The sequence below is a fragment of the Lithobates pipiens genome, unplaced genomic scaffold (genome assembly GCF_037356315.1).
Source record: "Lithobates pipiens isolate NorthernLeopardFrog02 unplaced genomic scaffold, aLitPip1_a1.2 Scaffold_30, whole genome shotgun sequence".
NCBI classification, from domain to species: Eukaryota; Metazoa; Chordata; class Amphibia; order Anura; family Ranidae; genus Lithobates; species Lithobates pipiens.
Genome location: NW_027507791.1, coordinates 83,811,385 through 83,829,896, shown reverse-complemented (window position 1 = coordinate 83,829,896; position 18,512 = coordinate 83,811,385). Strand labels below are relative to the sequence as shown.

Genomic DNA, 18,512 nt, shown 5'->3' with positions numbered 1-18,512 from the left:
TTGCATTTGAATATTTGCAGTATCCTTCTTTATATCCATTTGAAAATTTAAATCACCACCTACTATTACATGCGATCCGAGTTTGCAGATCGCACTGCGATATGCGAACTGATCTGGGGGTGTCATTAACATTTCACTGACACTCCCAGCAGTTCGCATAGGGCAGTGTGAACTGCCGCCGGGAGGCATGCGATGCGGGAACCCGCCGCGGATTCGTGGCGTTCCCGCATCGCTCCAGTGTGAACCCAGCCTAATAAGCGATCGTTTTTCTGATCGCTGTATTAGTGTCACAGGTGACGCTAGTTAGGCAGGTAGGTATTTAGGTTCGCCGCAGCTTTTTATAGCGCCAGGGACCCCCATATACTACCGCATAAAGCCCCCTGATTGCCCCCTAGTTAACCCTTTCACCAGTGATCACCATATAACTGTTACAGGTGACGCTGGTTGGTTAGTTATTTTTTTATAGTTTCAGGGCACCCGCCATTTATTACCTAATAAAGGTTTAACCCCCTGATCACCCGGCGGGTGTCATTTGTGACTGTAATAACTGTTAGGGCAGTTAGGGTTAGCCCCCTTTAGTTCTAAGGTACCCCCCTAACCCCCCCAATAAAGGTTTAACCCCGTGATCACCCCCCGTCGCCAGTGTCACTAAGGCTGGGTTCACATTGCAGCGGTTTATGAGAACGGATGTGATTCGCACCGCACTGCAGTGCAAATCACATCTGATCTCTGTGCGATTCGAGTTCAGCCATACAGATAGTATGGCTGAATTCGCGTTGCACCCGCCGCAAACTCGCACGGGACCCTTTTTTTGGTCCGCAGCAGAATCGGATCGCATGGGTGTTCACACCATGCGATTCGAGTTTGCAGATCGCACTGCGATATGCGAACTGATCTGGGGGTGTCATTAACATTTCACTGACACTCCCAGCAGTTCGCATAGGGCAGTGTGAACTGCCGCCGGGAGGCATGCGATGCGGGAACCCGCCGCGGATTCATGGCGTTCCCGCATCGCTCCAGTGTGAACCCAGCCTAATAAGCGATCGTTTTTCTGATCGCTGTATTAGTGTCACAGGTGACGCTAGTTAGGCAGGTAGGTATTTAGGTTTGCCGCAGCTTTTTATAGTGCCAGGGACCCCCATATACTACCGCATAAAGCCCCCTGATTGCCCCCTAGTTAACCCTTTCACCAGTGATCACCATATAACTGTTACAGGTGACGCTGGTTGGTTAGTTATTTTTTTTTATAGTTTCAGGGCACCCGCCATTTATTACCTAGTCTCACTAGTGTACCCGTAAATTTAGGGGTGTCTACTTTCCAAAATGGGGTCATTTGGGGGGGGGTTTGTGCCATCTTGGCATTTTATGGCCTTCAAAACTGTAACGCCCTTAGAAAGCCTGAAGGCGGTGCTTGGTTTTCCGGGCCCCGTACGCGGCTAGGCTCCCAAAAAGTCCCACATATGTGGTATCCCCGTACTCAGGAGAAGCAGCAGAATTTATTTTGGGGTGTCATTTCACATATGCCCATAGCATGTGTGAGCAATATATCATTTAGTGACAACTTTGTGTAAAAAAATAAAAAATAAAAAAAGTTTGTAATTTTCCCGCAACTTGTGGCAAAATATAAAATATTCCATGGACTCAACATGCCTCTCAGGAAATAGCTTGGGGTGTCTACTTTCTAAAATGGGGTCATTTGTGGGGGTTTTGTGCCATCTTGGCATTTTATGGCCTTCAAAACTGTAATAGGTAGTGAGAAGTGAAATCAAAAATTTACGCCCTTAGAAAACCTGAAGGCGGTGCTTAGTTTTCGGGGCCCCGTACGCGGCTAGGCTCCCAAAAAGTACCACATATGTGGTATCCCCGTACTCAGGAGAAGCAGCAGAAATTATTTTGGGGTGTCATTTCACATATGCCCATAGCATGTGTGAGCAATATATCATTTAATGACAACTTTGTGTAAAAAAAAATAAAATAAAAAAAGTTTGTAATTTTCCCGCAACTTGTGGCAAAATATAAAATATTCCATGGACTCAACATGCCTCTCAGCAAATAGCTTGGGGTGTCTACTTTCTAAAATGGGGTCATTTGTGGGGGTTTTGTGCCATCTTGGCATTTTATGGCCTTCAAAACTGTAATAGGTAGTGAGAAGTGAAATCAAAAATTTACGCCCTTAGAAAGCCTGAAGGCGGTGCTTGGTTTTCGGGGCCCCGTACGCGGCTAGGCTCCCAAAAAGTACCACATATGTGGTATCCCCATACTCAGGAGAAGCAGCAGAAATTATTTTGGGGTGTCATTTCACATATGCCCATAGCATGTGTGAGCAATATATCATTTAATGACAACTTTGTGTAAAAAAAAAAAAAAAAAAATTTTTTTTGTCATTATTCAATCGCTTGAGGCAAAAAAATAAAATATTCAATGGGCTCAACATGCCACTTATCAATTTCCTTAGGGGGTCTACTTTCCAAAATGGGGTCATTTGGGGGGGTTTTGTACTGCCCTGCCATTTTAGCACCTCAAGAAATGAGATAGGCAGTCGTAAACTAAAAGCTGCGTAAATTCCAGAAAACGTACCTTAGTTTGTAGATGTGACAACTTTTGCGCAAACCAATAAATATACAATTATTGACTTTTTTTTTACCAAAGACATGTGGCTGAATACATTTTGGCCTAAATGTATGACTAAAATTGAGTTTATTGGATTTTTCTAATAACAAAAAGTAGAAAATATCATTTTTTTTCAAAATTTGCGGTCTTTTTACGTTTATATCGCAAAAAATAAAAATCGCAGAGTCAGTCAAATACCTTTAAAAGAAAGCTCTATTTGTGGGAAGAAAAGGACGCAAATTTCGTTTGGGTACAACATTGCATGACCGCGCAATTACCAGTTAAAGAAGCGCAGTGCCAAAGTGTAAAAAGACCTCTGGTCATTTACCAGCAAAATGGTCCGGTCTGAAAGTGGTTAAGGCTTACCTGTAGGTCCAAGAAATATAGAAAGATATTTGCCCAAAGACAGGCACCGCATGCGCCGTAGACAGCGGCGCGCAGGCGCACTGAGCGCGGCATTTCCAACAACGGAGCTGCCGCGCGTGTCGGCTCCCGTGCGCATGCGCAGGAGTGACGTCATCGCGGCTCCGCTGAATGACAGCGGCGGAGCTGCGAGACCCCACCGAAAAGATGGATGCGCCGGACTACAGGGGACAGCGGTGACATCGCTGGCTCCTGTGTCAGGTAAGTGACACATAATGGGCTACTATGCGATGCATAGTAGTCCATTATGCTTTGCCTTTGAAGGGAATGAAAGAGGAAGTAAACTCATCAGGGTTTACTTCCTCTTTAAAATAACGCAGTGTCCTATTGGCAAAAAAAGGGGTAAATCTTCCAGAGCTGAAGTGGTTAAATACAAAAATCTGACTAAAATAACTCCCTCTTAAAAGTAAGCTTTTAATAAAGTGACCGCTCTATATTTCATTTTAATTCCCTGTAGTCTGTAGTTTTCTATCAGAAGCCTAACGCGATAAAGCACGGACTACACATATTATATTCATCCGTACAAAGCAAGCACGCCGAAATCCCCTAACAACTGTCTATCAGGCATGCGCAGTCTACCTCAATCTCCAGCGCTGACAGCCGGAAGTGGCTTGCGTTCCACCTAGAGGAAGTGAGGTCGGATACAATGGCAAGTCGGAAGTGCGGTGCATGTGGAGTCGCTCTGTGAGATTGGTGAGTAGAGTTGTGCAGTCTGAGTGAAGCTGAATAAGGGAGACGTAATAGATATCTGAAGGATTTCATAATTAGAACGAATATGTGAAGAACTATGAGTGTGTGTCTGTGAACCGGAGAGAGAGTGTATAGTGCTGGGTTCAGTATACATTCAGTATTATTAGTGTGTGAGAGGATTTACTCTGTGGGATTGTTATCTTGTTCAGTTATATTTCATAACATCCATTTCTATGTGTACCCCACAATATACCTCAGGGAGGGGGAGGGGACACACAATGTTCTTACATTATTATACATCTTTTTTTGCGGTATGGCACTGCGTTACTTTAACTGACAATTGTGCAGTCCCCAAATAAAATGTATGTCATTTTTTCTAAACAAATAGAGTTTTATTTTGGTGGTATTTGATCACCTCTGCTTTATTTTATATTGTACGCTGTAAAAGGAAAAAAAAAGACTGACAGTTTGGGAAAAAAAACTATTTTTTTTTTTAATTTTCAAAAAAAATCAAAAAAAAAATCACATAGGCCAATGTGTATTCTGCTACATATTTTTGATAAAACAAAAATCCCAATAAGCATATATTGATTTTGTGACTTCCACTTACTTTTTAATCTGCACATCATTTGCATCTGAATTTACCATAAAAACAGCATTGGGCGATTTTTTTTATTTTTTTTTCCTTCTCTTTCCTCACCTTGTTTCCAAGCCTTTCTTTATCTCTTCCTATTTCCTCCCTCCACTGTGATTTACGTAATTTCCTGTGGCCTACTGGCTCCTGGGAGATGTGTCACTGCCTCTCAGCATCGCGAGATAACAAAACTGGAAAACCGTTGTGATGGCAACCAGAGACGTTTCCTGCGTTGCGCTGTGTGTTTAATGTGCAAGATTGGAAGGTGCATGCTGGGTAGACAGCAGCACCTTCTCCTGGAAAAGAATCCTGGTGGGCTTCACATGCCCACAAGCAAGATGGAAGTGCTCCAGAAAGAAAACGCAAAGGTTTGTTTAAAAAAAAAAAAAAAAAAAGGAAATACAGCGGAGGTTTTACTGAAAATATAATTTAGACAATGACAATAACTGCAGAACAGGTGCCTTTAACCACTTGAGACCCGCGCTATAGCCGAATGACGGCTACACGTAGTCCCGTGCACGAGCGGCCTGCGCGCCCCCTGAGGGGCGCGCGCGGCGCGCTCTGTGATCGGCGAGTCTACGAGACTCGCCTGATCACCGATCCGTGCAAGGGGTCGATCCCGACCCCTTATCACGTGATCAGCTGTCAGCCAATGACAGCTGATCATGTGATATAACGGAGCCGGTAATCGGCTATTATTCCTCCTCCATCAGTCCCGATCACGGCCAGCCCTGCCAGTGCCCACCTGCCCCCTGCCAATGCCCACCTGCCCCCTGCTTTGCCTGCCTAAATATAAAATGTGTCCCCCCTGTCAGTGCCACCCAGCAGTGCCCATAGTGCCACCCAGCAGTGCCCACAGTGCCACCCAGCAGTGCCCACAGTCTGCCTAAACAAAGGTGCTGCACCCCAGTGCCACATATCCGTGCCCAGCAGTGCCGCCCAGCAGTGCCACCTATCAGAGCCACCTATCAGTGCCCAGCAGTCCCATCTATCAGTGGTACCTATCAGTGCCCCTTAGTGCCACCCATCCGTGCCATCTTATCTGTGCCCGTCTTTGCCCATCGGTGCCGCCTTATCTGTGCCTATTAGTGCCGCCTTAACTATGCCTATCAGTGCCCACCAATGCAGCCTATCAGTGCACACCAGTGCAGCCTATCAGTGCCGCCTAATCAGCGCACTTCAATGAAGGAGAAAAATTACCTGTTTGCAAAATTTTATAACAAACTATTAAACATGATTTTTTATTTTTTTTTGCATCTTTTTTTGTTTGTTTAGCAAAAAATAAAACTCCGAGCTGTAATTAAATACCACCAAAAGAAAGCTCTATTTGTGGGAAAAAAATGATAAAAATTTCATTTGGGTACAGTGTTGTATGGCCGCGCAATTGTCATTCAAAGTGCATCAGCGCTGAAAGCTGAAAATTGGTCTGGGACTGGGGGGTTTAAGTGTCCAGTAAGCAAGTGGTTAAAAAAAAGAAAAAAAAAAAAAAAAAAAAAATATATATATATATATATATATATATATATATATATATATAATATAGTGTGTGTATGTATGTATGTGGAACTCCGCTTTAACAAACTTCATCCCTTCTCTCCTGTCAGATCAGGGATCTGCCTTGTTTACATAGGCAGAACGCATTTCTGTGTCTCTGCCTGACAATCGGCGGGTGTTGGAGAACATCAGTATCCAGCACCCAGCTGGTGGCATGCATGCACACCTCCTACCTGGAAGTGTCAGATCACACACATATCTACACACACACACACGTGATCCAGCACACAGGTGCCACCCTGTAGCATCAAAACTGCCATAGGGTGGACCTGAAGCGGTTATATATGTGTCATGGCACAAAGCTAATGTGTAAAAATGAAATAAAACAACTTAAAAAGATAGTGACATCTTATGTCTAGTATAAGCCTTATAGTAGAGGAAGACTCTAATTGACTTTGAGCTCAAGCACTGAATATCATAAACACTTGCCATGTTTTAAAGGCTAACTTTTAAGGGAAAAATAATAAATGCACATGATTTTGCTGAAAAAAAAAAGTGTATTTATTATTTTCCGTACAGGAACCTGCAGAGCATTGCACCTATGATCAGTGAATGGGGGGGCTCCTGCAGACAAACCCTCCAGCTTTCTGTTCATGCCTCTGTGTGGGCTGTCAGAAAGCTGAATGACTTTTGAATGAACTACGAGCGTGCTGATCAGCACGCTCTTAGCCCATTGAAAACTACAGGTCAGTCTGCCGCAGAAGGGACTTGTAGTTTTCTCATTCACAGATTTCTGCAGAGACTCGCACAGTCGTGCCGATTTTAAATGAGACATGGAGGGAGGAACCACTGTCACAGGTAAGGATGAGCTCCTGCGTGTTCGCATGGTCCACGTGCAGAGCCTGCCAGGAAATCTGCGCAATGCTGCGCTAATCACAGGCAGTGAGACGTTGCCCCAGTGTGCGGCTGCAGAGATCGGGGCAATGTCTCACTGCCTGTGATTTGCGCAGAGCTGCACCAACTTCCTGGCGTGCTCTGCACATGGACCATGTGAACACGCCTGAGCTCATCCCTAGTCACAGGGATGGGAGTGCTGTTACATGTTACACCCTAAATATGGATGTAACATGTTCCAAAGGTGAACTTAGCCTTAAATAAAATACTTTTTTCACCTTTTATTTCTTTAATCTACTTTGTTGGATCTCAGTGCTAATCTCTTGCAGCTTCTTTGCAGCCACTGCCTTTCTACATGCAGAGCAATGGTGGCTGCATGGCATTTTGTTTCAGGGCAGGTATCCTGAGGGTAACAACAGTGGACTGTGGCTTTGTAATGTATGCTGAAATGGACACTTTTTATTGTTGTTTCAGATAGCTGTAAATATCTTCCACAAACTATCTGGCATTCCATTACAGACGCTTACCCCTGCTTCTTGTCCTGCTGATAGGAAGCAAAGGTAAATCTACCACAGCAGTTTTGGCTGGACATACAGTCTAAGGACCATTTCACACATGAGATCCAGTTAGGTCTGTCCTGTCCGTTATTCAGGTGGACCCGATTGGACCCTCCATTGTCTTCTATGGAGTGGAAATGTGTGTCCATTTACACCCGACTACCTCAGATCTAGCAAAAACAAATGGAAGGGGATCTGTTCCCTTTGGATCCGATCGAAGGGTGGTCAGATGTAAACAGACAGTCGGTTAATTTACATCCAATTGCCCATAGAGCAGAGTGCACTGTTTCCGTGTCTGCCCTGCATAAACACAGTGGACAAGGACCTGTCCCACCTGCTCAGCAGATTCCCCACTGAGAAAAGTGGATGTGGCCTGTGTGAAAGGGGCTTAACTCTCGACATGGTCCATTTGTCTCAGGTTGCAGTGTTTACATATTTTAAGTATGAATTACTGGAAATAGGCTGGTTTCACACGGGTTTTGTCCATAGTCCACATTCACCTGCTGAGCAGGCGGATGACAGCTCCGTGTCCGCTCCGCAATGCAGAGTGGACCTGGACACAGCCCTTCTGTTCTCTGTAGGGCTGTCAGATGGAAACAGATCGCCTGTCAGTTTCCATCTGACTGTCATCCAATCTGCTGTTTTTGGCGGACAGGATCGAATCGTATCGGATGCCGACGGGTGTCAGCAGACGCATGTCCGCTGCTCCATAGAGAGCAATAGATGGTCCGATCAGGTCTACCTGAAAAACTGATAAGCGCACCTGATTGGAAAGCCCATGTGAAACCAACCATATAGTAGACCTCCAGCCCAGACTTTTTTTTTTCTTGTTTGACTAGCATGGTGAAGGGATAAAATCTTGTCTGTATCCTTTCAAGTGACATTTTCCATTACTTTCTTTTGTAGTGACACATTAGAAAGTAAGGAAATATTCTTAGTGAGCCCAGAAATCGGCAACAGATAACCTGTCCAAGATTTTGACCCTTTACTGCTCTGTTATAGAAAAAAATTCTATTATGGTGTGTCTCCCTCTAGTGACACAGGATGCGAAGTGGAAAAAAATGGAACTCTCAATAGGGATACGCTACACCAACTGAAAAGGGTTAAATCCTGAATTAGGTTATTAGTACCGTCTGTGTCTTCCTGTCCAGGTGACAGCTGCACTTCTCATTACTTGTCCTGCAGCCACAGGGACAGGAAGTGAGGTGAAATCTCCCCAATGGAGGTATTCACAACTAATAAGAGAGGTTTTGGCTAAAGTTCTATCTTCTGATGCTTTGCGAATAATAACCTCCAGACTGCTTAGCTATACACAGGCAACCTCTGCATGTGTGGGGAGGAGGTGTGTGCCTTTCCTCCATTCAGCTGTCTCACAGTGTCTAGTAATAATCCCCTCCTACAGGTGAATCAGGAAGAGAAAATTCTAACAGGATGTGCACTTTCTAAACAGTATATCAAGATGAAGACAGCAGATATACAAGTAAACTTATTTGGTGGGATTTGTTTCATCTGTGTATGATCTATGGCTGTTCATTTCATTGGTTATATGAAGGGTTTACATCCACTTTAACTTTGCGTTCTAATGAACTCATTTTTGTAGTTGCAAAGATGTTCAGCCCACTTTTTGTTTTGTACTAGACATCCTGAAAGAAGATCAAGATGTTGTCGCGGCCTAAGCCTGGAGAGTCGGAAGACGATCTCTTAAAGTTCCAAAGTCAGTTTCTTGCTGCTGGGGGTTCTGCAGCGGCAACGGTCGTGAGAAAAGCCGATAAGAGGAAAGGGTCTGAGAACACAAGCATAGAGGCTGGTGGGGAAACGGAGGAAAGAGATGTGGTGTCTATAGAAGGTACAGATGTGTGTCCTGTAAAGTCACAGTGCTCCTGTTGTTTTACTTGTTTGTCAGTTAAAGCAAACCTGTCATGAGGAAAATATGGCTTCTTTTGCTTACCTTCTTTTGAAAATGCTAGTCGCCTAGATTTGTCCGGTATCAGTACTTTGAGTTATTGACCTGTAACCAGTATGCAAATCGAGGAGGTCACAGAAAATTAGGAAATCCTTATTTGCATACTTGTTATATCAATGACCACCAGAAGGTCAACATGACAGCCAGGTGATTTAGTTTTGTGACGAAAAGGAGTAGAAGAAGATAGCAATGGCAGGTTCCACATTTCTGTCTTGCCAGGTGTACCTAAAGCTACTCTGCCACTAGCTCAAAAAATTTAAAGTGTGACGCCTTGCTCCATGTTGTATTTTCACAAGCTGGCTGTTATGTCACTACTGTGCTGGTAGGTGGAACCAGAGAGAGCAGTCATGGACCATGCACCTGACACAGTCAGAACTGTCTGATACCAGGGGAGCCATACTACCGCAGGAGAATGAAGACTGAAGTCACCACCTGCTGGGGGAACTAATTTTATTCAGTGTGATTTTTTTTTTTTTTACTTTAGGGTTTCTTGAAAGCAGCCCTTCACCAAAAAACAAGGCCATTGTTGTGTCATGCTGTACTGTGTGTTTTAAAGAGGTTGCCAAAGCACACATATGGACTAAAAAACAGGCATGCAGTATTATTATTGATGCAGTGTTATGTGTTGTGATGCACTGCAATTCAAAATGAATTTGAAATGAATGGCACTTCAGCATACTAACTCACTCAACACACATTACTACAACTGCATTGCAAAAGTGTGTTTTAGCCTTACACATTAGCCCCCTCTCCTTTTTAATTAAATTTTTAGCATCCCATGAGAATTATTAGTGCAATCTCCACTTTAACCTTTTTTTTTTCATAGTATGCATTTTACCTGTTTATTTAATTGAGTTTTCATAATATTTTCATATTGCTTTTGAGTAAATTTCCTACTAGATTGTTTATTTTTAAAATGGTATTTTTTTAATAGATCGTGAAAATAAATAAACAATTGTTTAATTACCACCCTATTAAATGTAATCTGTTTCCATGATATGGAAACCTATGGCCTTGTTCACACAGGATTTTTTATTTTTGCTGAAAGCGGTAGTAAACCACTGCAAAAAAAACGAAAAAAGAAGGAACACTACTTGTAAAACAATGGCATAATGTGGTAATATGCCTTTCTTCTCTGTTTGCCGACTTCAGCACTGTGAGTGGCTAGAGCCGCGATGACGTCACTCCCATGCGTGCTTGTGGGAGCCCTAGTTTCTTACAAGAAGCTCTGAAGGTCCGGCGCGGTATGCCGGACCTTCAGAGGGCATGCGCTGGTGATGTCTGCACGCAGGGTGAATATCTCCTAAAGGGTGCACTTTAGGAGATATTCATTTTACCTACAGGTAAGCCTTATTCTAGACTTATCTGTAGTTAAAAAATAACAAAGCAGGCTTCACTACCGCTTTAAAATATATAATTTGCATTAGTATTAGTTCGCCATAGAATCGCCATATTATGGTATTAAAGTGGAAGAAAATTCTAACTAGCTTTTGGATTAATAGGATTACTAAAATGCATGCAAAAAAACATTCTCTAATATTTATTTTGTTTCAGATTTCCCTGACTTGCCTCCAATTCTAACACCAGGACCATCCAAAAAGTCGAAAGTTGCTGGAACACGAGTTCATTTTGCTGAAGAAGATCCAGAAGATATATTGGAAAGACATGACCATCATATCACTACAGTTATCTCAAAAATCATTGTGAGTTTTTTTCCCACCTCCTTTATGTGTTAGTTTATTCTACTGAAGTTAAAGCGGAGGTTCACACAAAAATGTAACCTCCCGCTTTTTCTGAACCCCCCCCCCCCTCCGGTTTCACATTTGACATCTTTCAGGGGGGAGGGGGTTGCAGATACCTGTCTAAGACAGGTATTCGCACCCACTTCCGGGCATACACTCCCATCGGAGTCTATGCCTCTTCCTGTTTCGCCACTCTGTCTTGTCTGCTGGGACACACACAGGTCCCAGAGACAGCATGGACCATTCTCATTACGCTGCTCAATAGAGAACCGGGAAGTGAAGCCGCAACACTTCACTTCCTGCTTACCTCACCAAGAATGGCGCCGGCAGCAGCCGAGAGCCGAGCGATTGCTCGGCTTCAGCTGCCGACATCGCTGGACTCCAGGAAAGGTAAGTGTCCATTTATCAGCAGCTGCAGTATTTGTAGCAGCTGGCTTTTAATTTTTTTTTTTTTAGGTGGACTCCCTCTTTAACCCAATGACCTTTCACAGTGGCCTTCAGTCTGGTCCTGCCTTGTTTACATGAGCGCTCTACAGAATTCACCCATGCGAGGGACATATTCCCCATGTAGGCTGTCCATGTCAGTTGGGAAGCAACAGCTGCACAAACACAGCTGTGAAGGTGTGCGTCTCTAAACTCCAAACTGTGTCCAAGCAGCCACTGCATCCCTATTGACTTGAATATGACTACCTACACGGGGATGCACAGAACGCCCGTGCACCTGTGTGTGGGCAAACTTGGCCCTTGCATGGGCATATGCTGCAGTACACTTTTATGAACATGGCCTGCCACTTATGTCCATTTTTTGGTTGCTAGCAGATATGGCAAAACACTAGGAGCTCAATGCACCAAAAGGTCCAGGAGTCTGTCACGTGTACGTCAGCCCAGTTTAAATGGGGAAAAAAAAAAACATGAAAAACATACGACACAACGTTAAGATGTGACTGCAGCCTTAAAAGCTAACTCCAGCTGTGTTGTGTGTGTATATATAAAATATATATAATATATATCAATTTATTTATTACTGTGTAAAAGTTAGGCAGTTGTGCAAACATTTTGTAAATTAAGAATGCTTTCAGAAAAAAGTGCTAATTTTTTATTTTTTATTTTTTACTTGATTACCAAAATGGAAAGTAAATAAAGAGAAGACAAATTAAAATCAATATTCAACTCTTCAATACTTTTGCCTTCATAACCACATCAATTCTTCAGTTATTCAAGGAACACTTGCACACAGTTTTTGAAGGACCTCCGAATGTAGGTTGTTCCAAACTACTTGGAGAAGTAACCACAGATTATCTGTGGATGTCGGCTGCCTCAAATCCTCTAATTCCATACAAACTCAATGATGTTGAAATCAGGGCTCTGTGAGGGCCAAACCACTACATTCAGGACTCCTTTTTCTTCTTTAATGTGGAAGCAAACTCTCCCACACAACTTTATCGTATTGTAATCCTTGTAAAAAAAAAACACTCATCGCCGCTGCTTATAACTGTTTCCTTACTTGTTTTGTTGTAATCTGTCCCATTTTGATTAAGGACGTCACCGGCGCTTTTCCTTCCCTTGATTGACGGCAAGCTTTGTGTGCCATCCGTCCATTGATAGGATGCCATGAATGGGATTTCCTTTTTCTGTGAGACTTTAAACCATTTAAACTCACGAGACTGCAGTGTTTTCTAGCTTCCTGGTACTCCCCATGTGACCGTGTGATGTCACATGGGGGGAATAAACCTTGGCAATTGTGCTGCATCCTAGAGCTGTGATCAGCTGCAGCAGGACTGACAGGCTCACATACCTAGAACAGCTAAGCATGATTCTATTATTCAGCAAACTCGGCTTTGAGCGGCGGTTGTCAAAGTAATGTTGGATCGAGAACGATGCTTAAACGATTGTGCATGTGCAAGATTGTGGGGAAGGGAAACACGAAAGAGAGCGTAAATCAGACACCGAAATAAAATGGAAAATAGTAATGAAGATGGTGCGGCCTTATCTTGGAAGACACCATTTTTCAGTTTAAAAAAAAGTTGTCTCGGGTCCCAGAAGATTGCCCGGCCAACCACAGCGTGCAGCGTGGCTGTGAAGCCACAGTCGGGCGCCCACACACAGTAGTGATGACAGTGCCGCAGAGAGGAGGGGGAGAGCAGTGGGGCTTTGTTCGCCCGCATCGCTGGATCGTGGGTGAGTGATTATTAAAAGTCAGCAGCTACACTTTTTGTAGTTGCTGACTTTTAAATGGGTGGAACTCCGCTTTAAGAATTAACTTCAATGAAAAGAACAGAGTCCTGGAAGTGATGGTTTGGCCCCCCACAGAGCCTTGATCTCAACATCATCAAGTCTTTATGGGAATTCATGACAAAGCTGATGGGTTTTGAGGCAGCCTACATCCACAGGAGATCTGTGGTTAGTTCTCTAAGCCCTTGTACACACGGTCGGAGATTCCGACGGAATGTGTCCGATCGGACCGTTTTGTCGGATATTCCGATATATATATTGTGTGGTCTACATCGGACTGTTTCAGTCAGAGTATCCGACGGACCAAGTTTTCCAACTTGGTAAAATTTTCTGACAAAATGCTCCGATCGGACATACTCCGATCATGTGTAGAGAATTCCGATCGGACAAAGTGCCACGCATGCTCAGATCAAATTCCTACACCAAAGCTATTGGCTACTAGCGTGAACATAGTCCCGTCGTAACTAAATAACGTCATCACGTCGGATTTTCCGACAACTTTGTCCGACCGTGTGTATGCACCAGTTTCGGACAAAATCCGTCGGATTTGGTTGTCGGAATCTCCGACCGTGTGTACAAGGGCTTAGATGTTTGTAACAGCATGCCTGCATTGTATTACCTTCCGTGTAGCATCGGGGAGACATTTAGCGTCTTTTAGATCCTGTATGTCTCCTTAAAGAGAACCTGTCCCCAATAAAAAAAGGTAAGTAAAAACAAAAAGAATAAAAAAAATTGAATTTATAAAAATAAAAATTGCAGTTACACCTAATCAAATAACCCCCCCCCGACATTTTTTTTGAGGGCCCCGCACTCCCACATATACGCACGTACAACCACACACGTGTGTCAGGGGCGCCTACACGTGGAAATGTTGATTGTGATACACATTTTACATATCTGCATGCACGCTGACATGAAAGCAATATTTATAGGATAAGACCTACTCCATAACGCTATGACCTATATGAGGGCTTTTTAAGTTTGTCACCATCTTACAGGTGCACGCAGATTTGAGGTTTGACATGTTGGGTATCTATTTACTCAGGGCAACCTTTTTGTCGTTTTTATATTTTACAGAAAATCGGGCATTTTTCCTAAAATTTAACTTTAGTGAAAAACCTTTGCAGTCATATTGTGTTAAATAACAAATTGGAACTGCCACTATTTTATTCTCTAGGGTGTCTTATTTTAGAAAACATGTAAGTATTTGGAGGTTTTATGTAATCTTCAGGCCTAAAATGATTTTTTAAATGTGTGCAAAAAACATTGCAAAAACGGCTCTGGCAGCGAAACCGTTAAAGAACTTCATGTGAGTATGAGTGGCATTGTAGAGGCACAATGTAAAAAACAAAACAGGTGTGAGAGGCTGCTTATCTTTAACCAATTGCCTGTTAGGGTCAAAGGTGTTTTTTGTTGTTTGTGTCCCTGTTCCCTGTGTCTCTGAAAGGTTTTACACCACTTCCAGTCCCAATTTAACAACTTATTATAGGGACAGAAGTGATAAGAAATTTCTCCAGCAGGGACACAACAATAAAAAAAAAAAATCCTCCAGGAAGCCAGGGATAACACAATAAAGGCCATAAATCTACACCATCTAATATCCCAATCAAGACAAAGTTTTTGTCACTGGATGCAGAGAAGGCGTTCAACAGGGTGGCGTGGGACTACATGGAAGCAGTGCTGCGGAATTTGGGGCTAGGCTCTTGCATGCTAAACCTGATTATGTCCCTGTACTCAGTCCCCACAGCCAGGGTCAGGGTCAATAACACTCTGTCGGACGTCTTCTCTATCCAAAATGGCATGAGGCAAGATTGCCCTCTTTCCCCAATACTTTTCATTCTGACCCTAGAACCCCTACTACAATGAATCAGGCAAAACCAAGATATTAAAGGCATACAATCCCCATACAGAGAATTCAAATACGCTGCATTTGCGGACGACATACTGTTATTCCTCACCGAACCCCTGACCACCTTGCCAGTCATCCTCAAGGAATTCAAAAACTTCCAATCATTAGCTAATCTCAAAATCAATCTCACTAAATCATATGCCTTGAATATCTCACTTCCTAAAGACACGAAAGAGCAATGCGAGTCCAACTTTCCTTTCCACTGGAGGAACGACTCTATCCCTTATTTAGATATAAATAAATCCTCGGATCTTTCTGAGTTATACACAAAAAAACACTTGCCTCTACTTTGCAAATGGACTGATGATCTCAGCAAATGGAATAAGGCCACATTCTCATGGTTTGGGAGAGTTGCCAACTTAACCCTTTCATGACTAAGCCTATTTTTGGAATTTGGTGTTTACAAGTTAAAATCCATATTTTTTGCTAGAAAATTACTTGGAACCCCAAACATTATATATATTTTTTTAGCAGAGACTCTAGAGAATAAAACGGCGATTGTTGCAATATTTTATGTCACACGGTATTTGCGCAGCGGTGTTTTAAACGCAACTTTTTGGGAAAAGGGATACTTTCATGAATTAAAAAAAACAAAACAGTAAAATTAGCCCAATTTTTTTGCGTAATGTGAAAGATAATGTTACGCCGAGTAAATAGATACCAAACATGTCACACTTTATAATTGCGCGCACTTGTGAATTGACGACAAAGTACGGTACCTAAAAATCTCAATAGGCGACACTTTAAAAAAATTTTTACGGTTACCAGGTTAGCGTTACAGAGGAGGTCTAGTGCTAGAATTATTGCTCTCGCTCTGACGATCGCGGCGATACCTCACATGTGTGATTTGAACACCGTTTACATACGCGGGCGCGACTTCCGTATGCGTTTTCTTTGCTTCGCGGGGACGGCGGGCGCTTAAAAAAAAAAAATGTTTTATTTATTTTAAAATTACTAAATTGTTTAAAAAAATAAATAAAAAAATTGATCACTTTTATTGCTGTCACAAGGAATGTAAACATCCCTTGTGACAGTAATAGGTGGTGACAGGTACTCTTTATGGAGGGATCGGGGGTCTAAAAGACCCCCCACCCCTCCTTTACACTTCAATGTATTCAGATCGCCAAAAACGGCGATTCTGAATACCGTATATCTTTTTAAAACCGGCGCCATTGGCAGCCGAGTAAACGGGAAGTGACGTCATGATGTCGCTTCCGTGTTTACTATGAGGAGACTGGAACGAAGCCGATTACGGCTTCGTTCCAGTTCCTCCCCAGCAGCCGGAGGCAACGGAATTTGACAGCGGCGGGAGGCGGGGACGTCCCCTCCCGCTCCTCCGGCATAACAGCCGAGCAGCTTTTAGCCGCATTGGTTGTTATGCCTGGATAGCCAATCGCCTGCTGAAAAAAACGGTACCGGGATGATGCCTGCAGGTGCGGGCATCACCCCGGTATACCCCCCGGAAGCCGAGTACGCACATCTGCGTACGCTCGGCTGAAAGGGGTTAAACATGAATGCTCTCCCCAGAATGTTGTATGTTCAAGCAGTCCCAATACAGATTCCCATGACCTTCTTCAAATCATATAGACGCATATGCACTACATTTTTATGGGGGGATAAGACACCCAGAATTAATTTCAGACAACTTACCTATCCGAAACATTTGGGGGGGGATCGGCCTCCCCGACATCCATAATTACTACAGGGCAGTTCACTTAGCTAGGATAGCTGACTGGAATCTTCATAGTCAATATAAAGATTGGGTTTCACTGGAAGCTTCATTTACCAGGCTTACACTGGCCACTATGCCATGGTTGGACCCGGATCATATCCCGACATGTATCCAACAACACCCGCTAATAGGGCCTACCCTAACCGGTTTTAAACAAATTTGCTCCCAAACACAGATATCGTCTGTACCGAGCCCTCTCACTCCAATTAAACTAAACCCTGATTTCCCGCCGGTAATGTCACACCAGTTCCTAGCTGGCAACTGGACACAAGGCCACATCCAAGCCCTCCACTTTTACGAGTCAGGCAAACTACGTCAGTCATCACACATCGCGGCCCAAATGGACAAAACGTCTATTCCTCCCTGGACATACTTGCTAATTTCCCATTACTTAAAATCGTTGGACAAAAACTCAGCGTGCTCTAGGCAATTGACCACATTCGAAAAACTGTGCACCCAGAATGCTACCCAGCGGCATCTTATTGCCTCCACCCACAACCTCTTATTTGAAGACATACTTCCTAGTTCTGGGAAGGCTTGTAAGAAGTTTGAAGATGACCTATCTATCTCATTTTCAGACGAACACTGGGAAAACATATTCTGGAACTTCCATTCAGGTTCCCTCAACGTGAGCACACAAGAAAACTGCTACAAAATACAGACTAGATGATACCGTACACCTGCTCTTATTAAAAAATGTTTTACCCTTCCACCACTGATGCTTGCTGGAGGTGCCAGAAGGACGTTGGGACGATGCTACATATAAGGTGGACATGCCCATTGTTACAGGCCTTTTGGAAGGAGGTATGCCAAATCACCTCACAAGTAACTTCATACCAGATAGATCCGACCCCCGCCCAATGCCTCCTTCATTTCCCACCCTTACAACACAGCACTTACCACAAATCCTTGGCAATGAACATGATTAACGCAGCGAAACAATGCATTCCCATCCACTGGGGCCCCACACTAAAAGAATGGTTTCATAGGATAAACAAAACCACGGAGATGGAAGAACTGATTCATATCTCTAGAGATACACCCTCGAAATTTAGCAACATGTGGACCTGTTGGAAACACTTTCAAAACACCCCCACATACGCCAGGGGCGTGAAACAATCAAGAATTGAGAAAAGGACATGAAATATAGATTACTTTACCCAATCGATAGATCAGTACTAAAAAAAAAGGGGGGGGGGGAAACCAGAGGGACGTGTGTATCTACTCCATGCTGGAGGTGGTATTTGCCCCCTCCCCCCCTTTCACCCCCTTTTTTTTTTTTCTCTCCTCTTTCTCTCTTTTTCTGCTTTTCTACTTTTCCCTTCCTTCCCCATCCCGTGACTCACCCTATCCCAGGCCCCCCTCCCCTCCTACCTTACCCCTTCCCTAAATGTCCATACCCCTGTCTGATATGACCCAACACAAACCGCGCGAGGTACAGAAACCCGGGAAAGACCTGGCGCGCTTCTCACTGACTAAAACCTATAGCATCAGATATCAGCCTCCCTAGTGGGATACACCATACCCAGATTTGGAGACAGAGTCCTCCGCCACATTCTTCAGCCCATTATATGCCACTCTACCCTCACACATGAGTTACAGTCTCCTAAAAAGGGACAAAAGGGACAGAAG

The 18,512-nt window shown here is 43.6% G+C and overlaps 1 protein-coding gene across 2 annotated transcripts in view; it reads left to right on the top strand.

The window, feature by feature from the left end:
* Window positions 1-3,654: 3,654 nt before the first annotated feature.
* Window positions 3,655-18,512, top strand: part of RPAP1 (RNA polymerase II associated protein 1) — a 143,514-nt gene continuing 128,656 nt past the window's right edge. For both annotated transcript variants that reach the window (XM_077464519.1, XM_077464518.1), the window contains exons 1-3: window positions 3,655-3,726; window positions 8,941-9,148; window positions 10,820-10,968. In XM_077464519.1, the coding sequence (XP_077320645.1) occupies window positions 8,962-9,148; window positions 10,820-10,968 (336 nt within the window). In that variant the 5' untranslated portion in view covers window positions 3,655-3,726; window positions 8,941-8,961. The remainder of the gene's footprint in view (window positions 3,727-8,940; window positions 9,149-10,819; window positions 10,969-18,512) is intronic.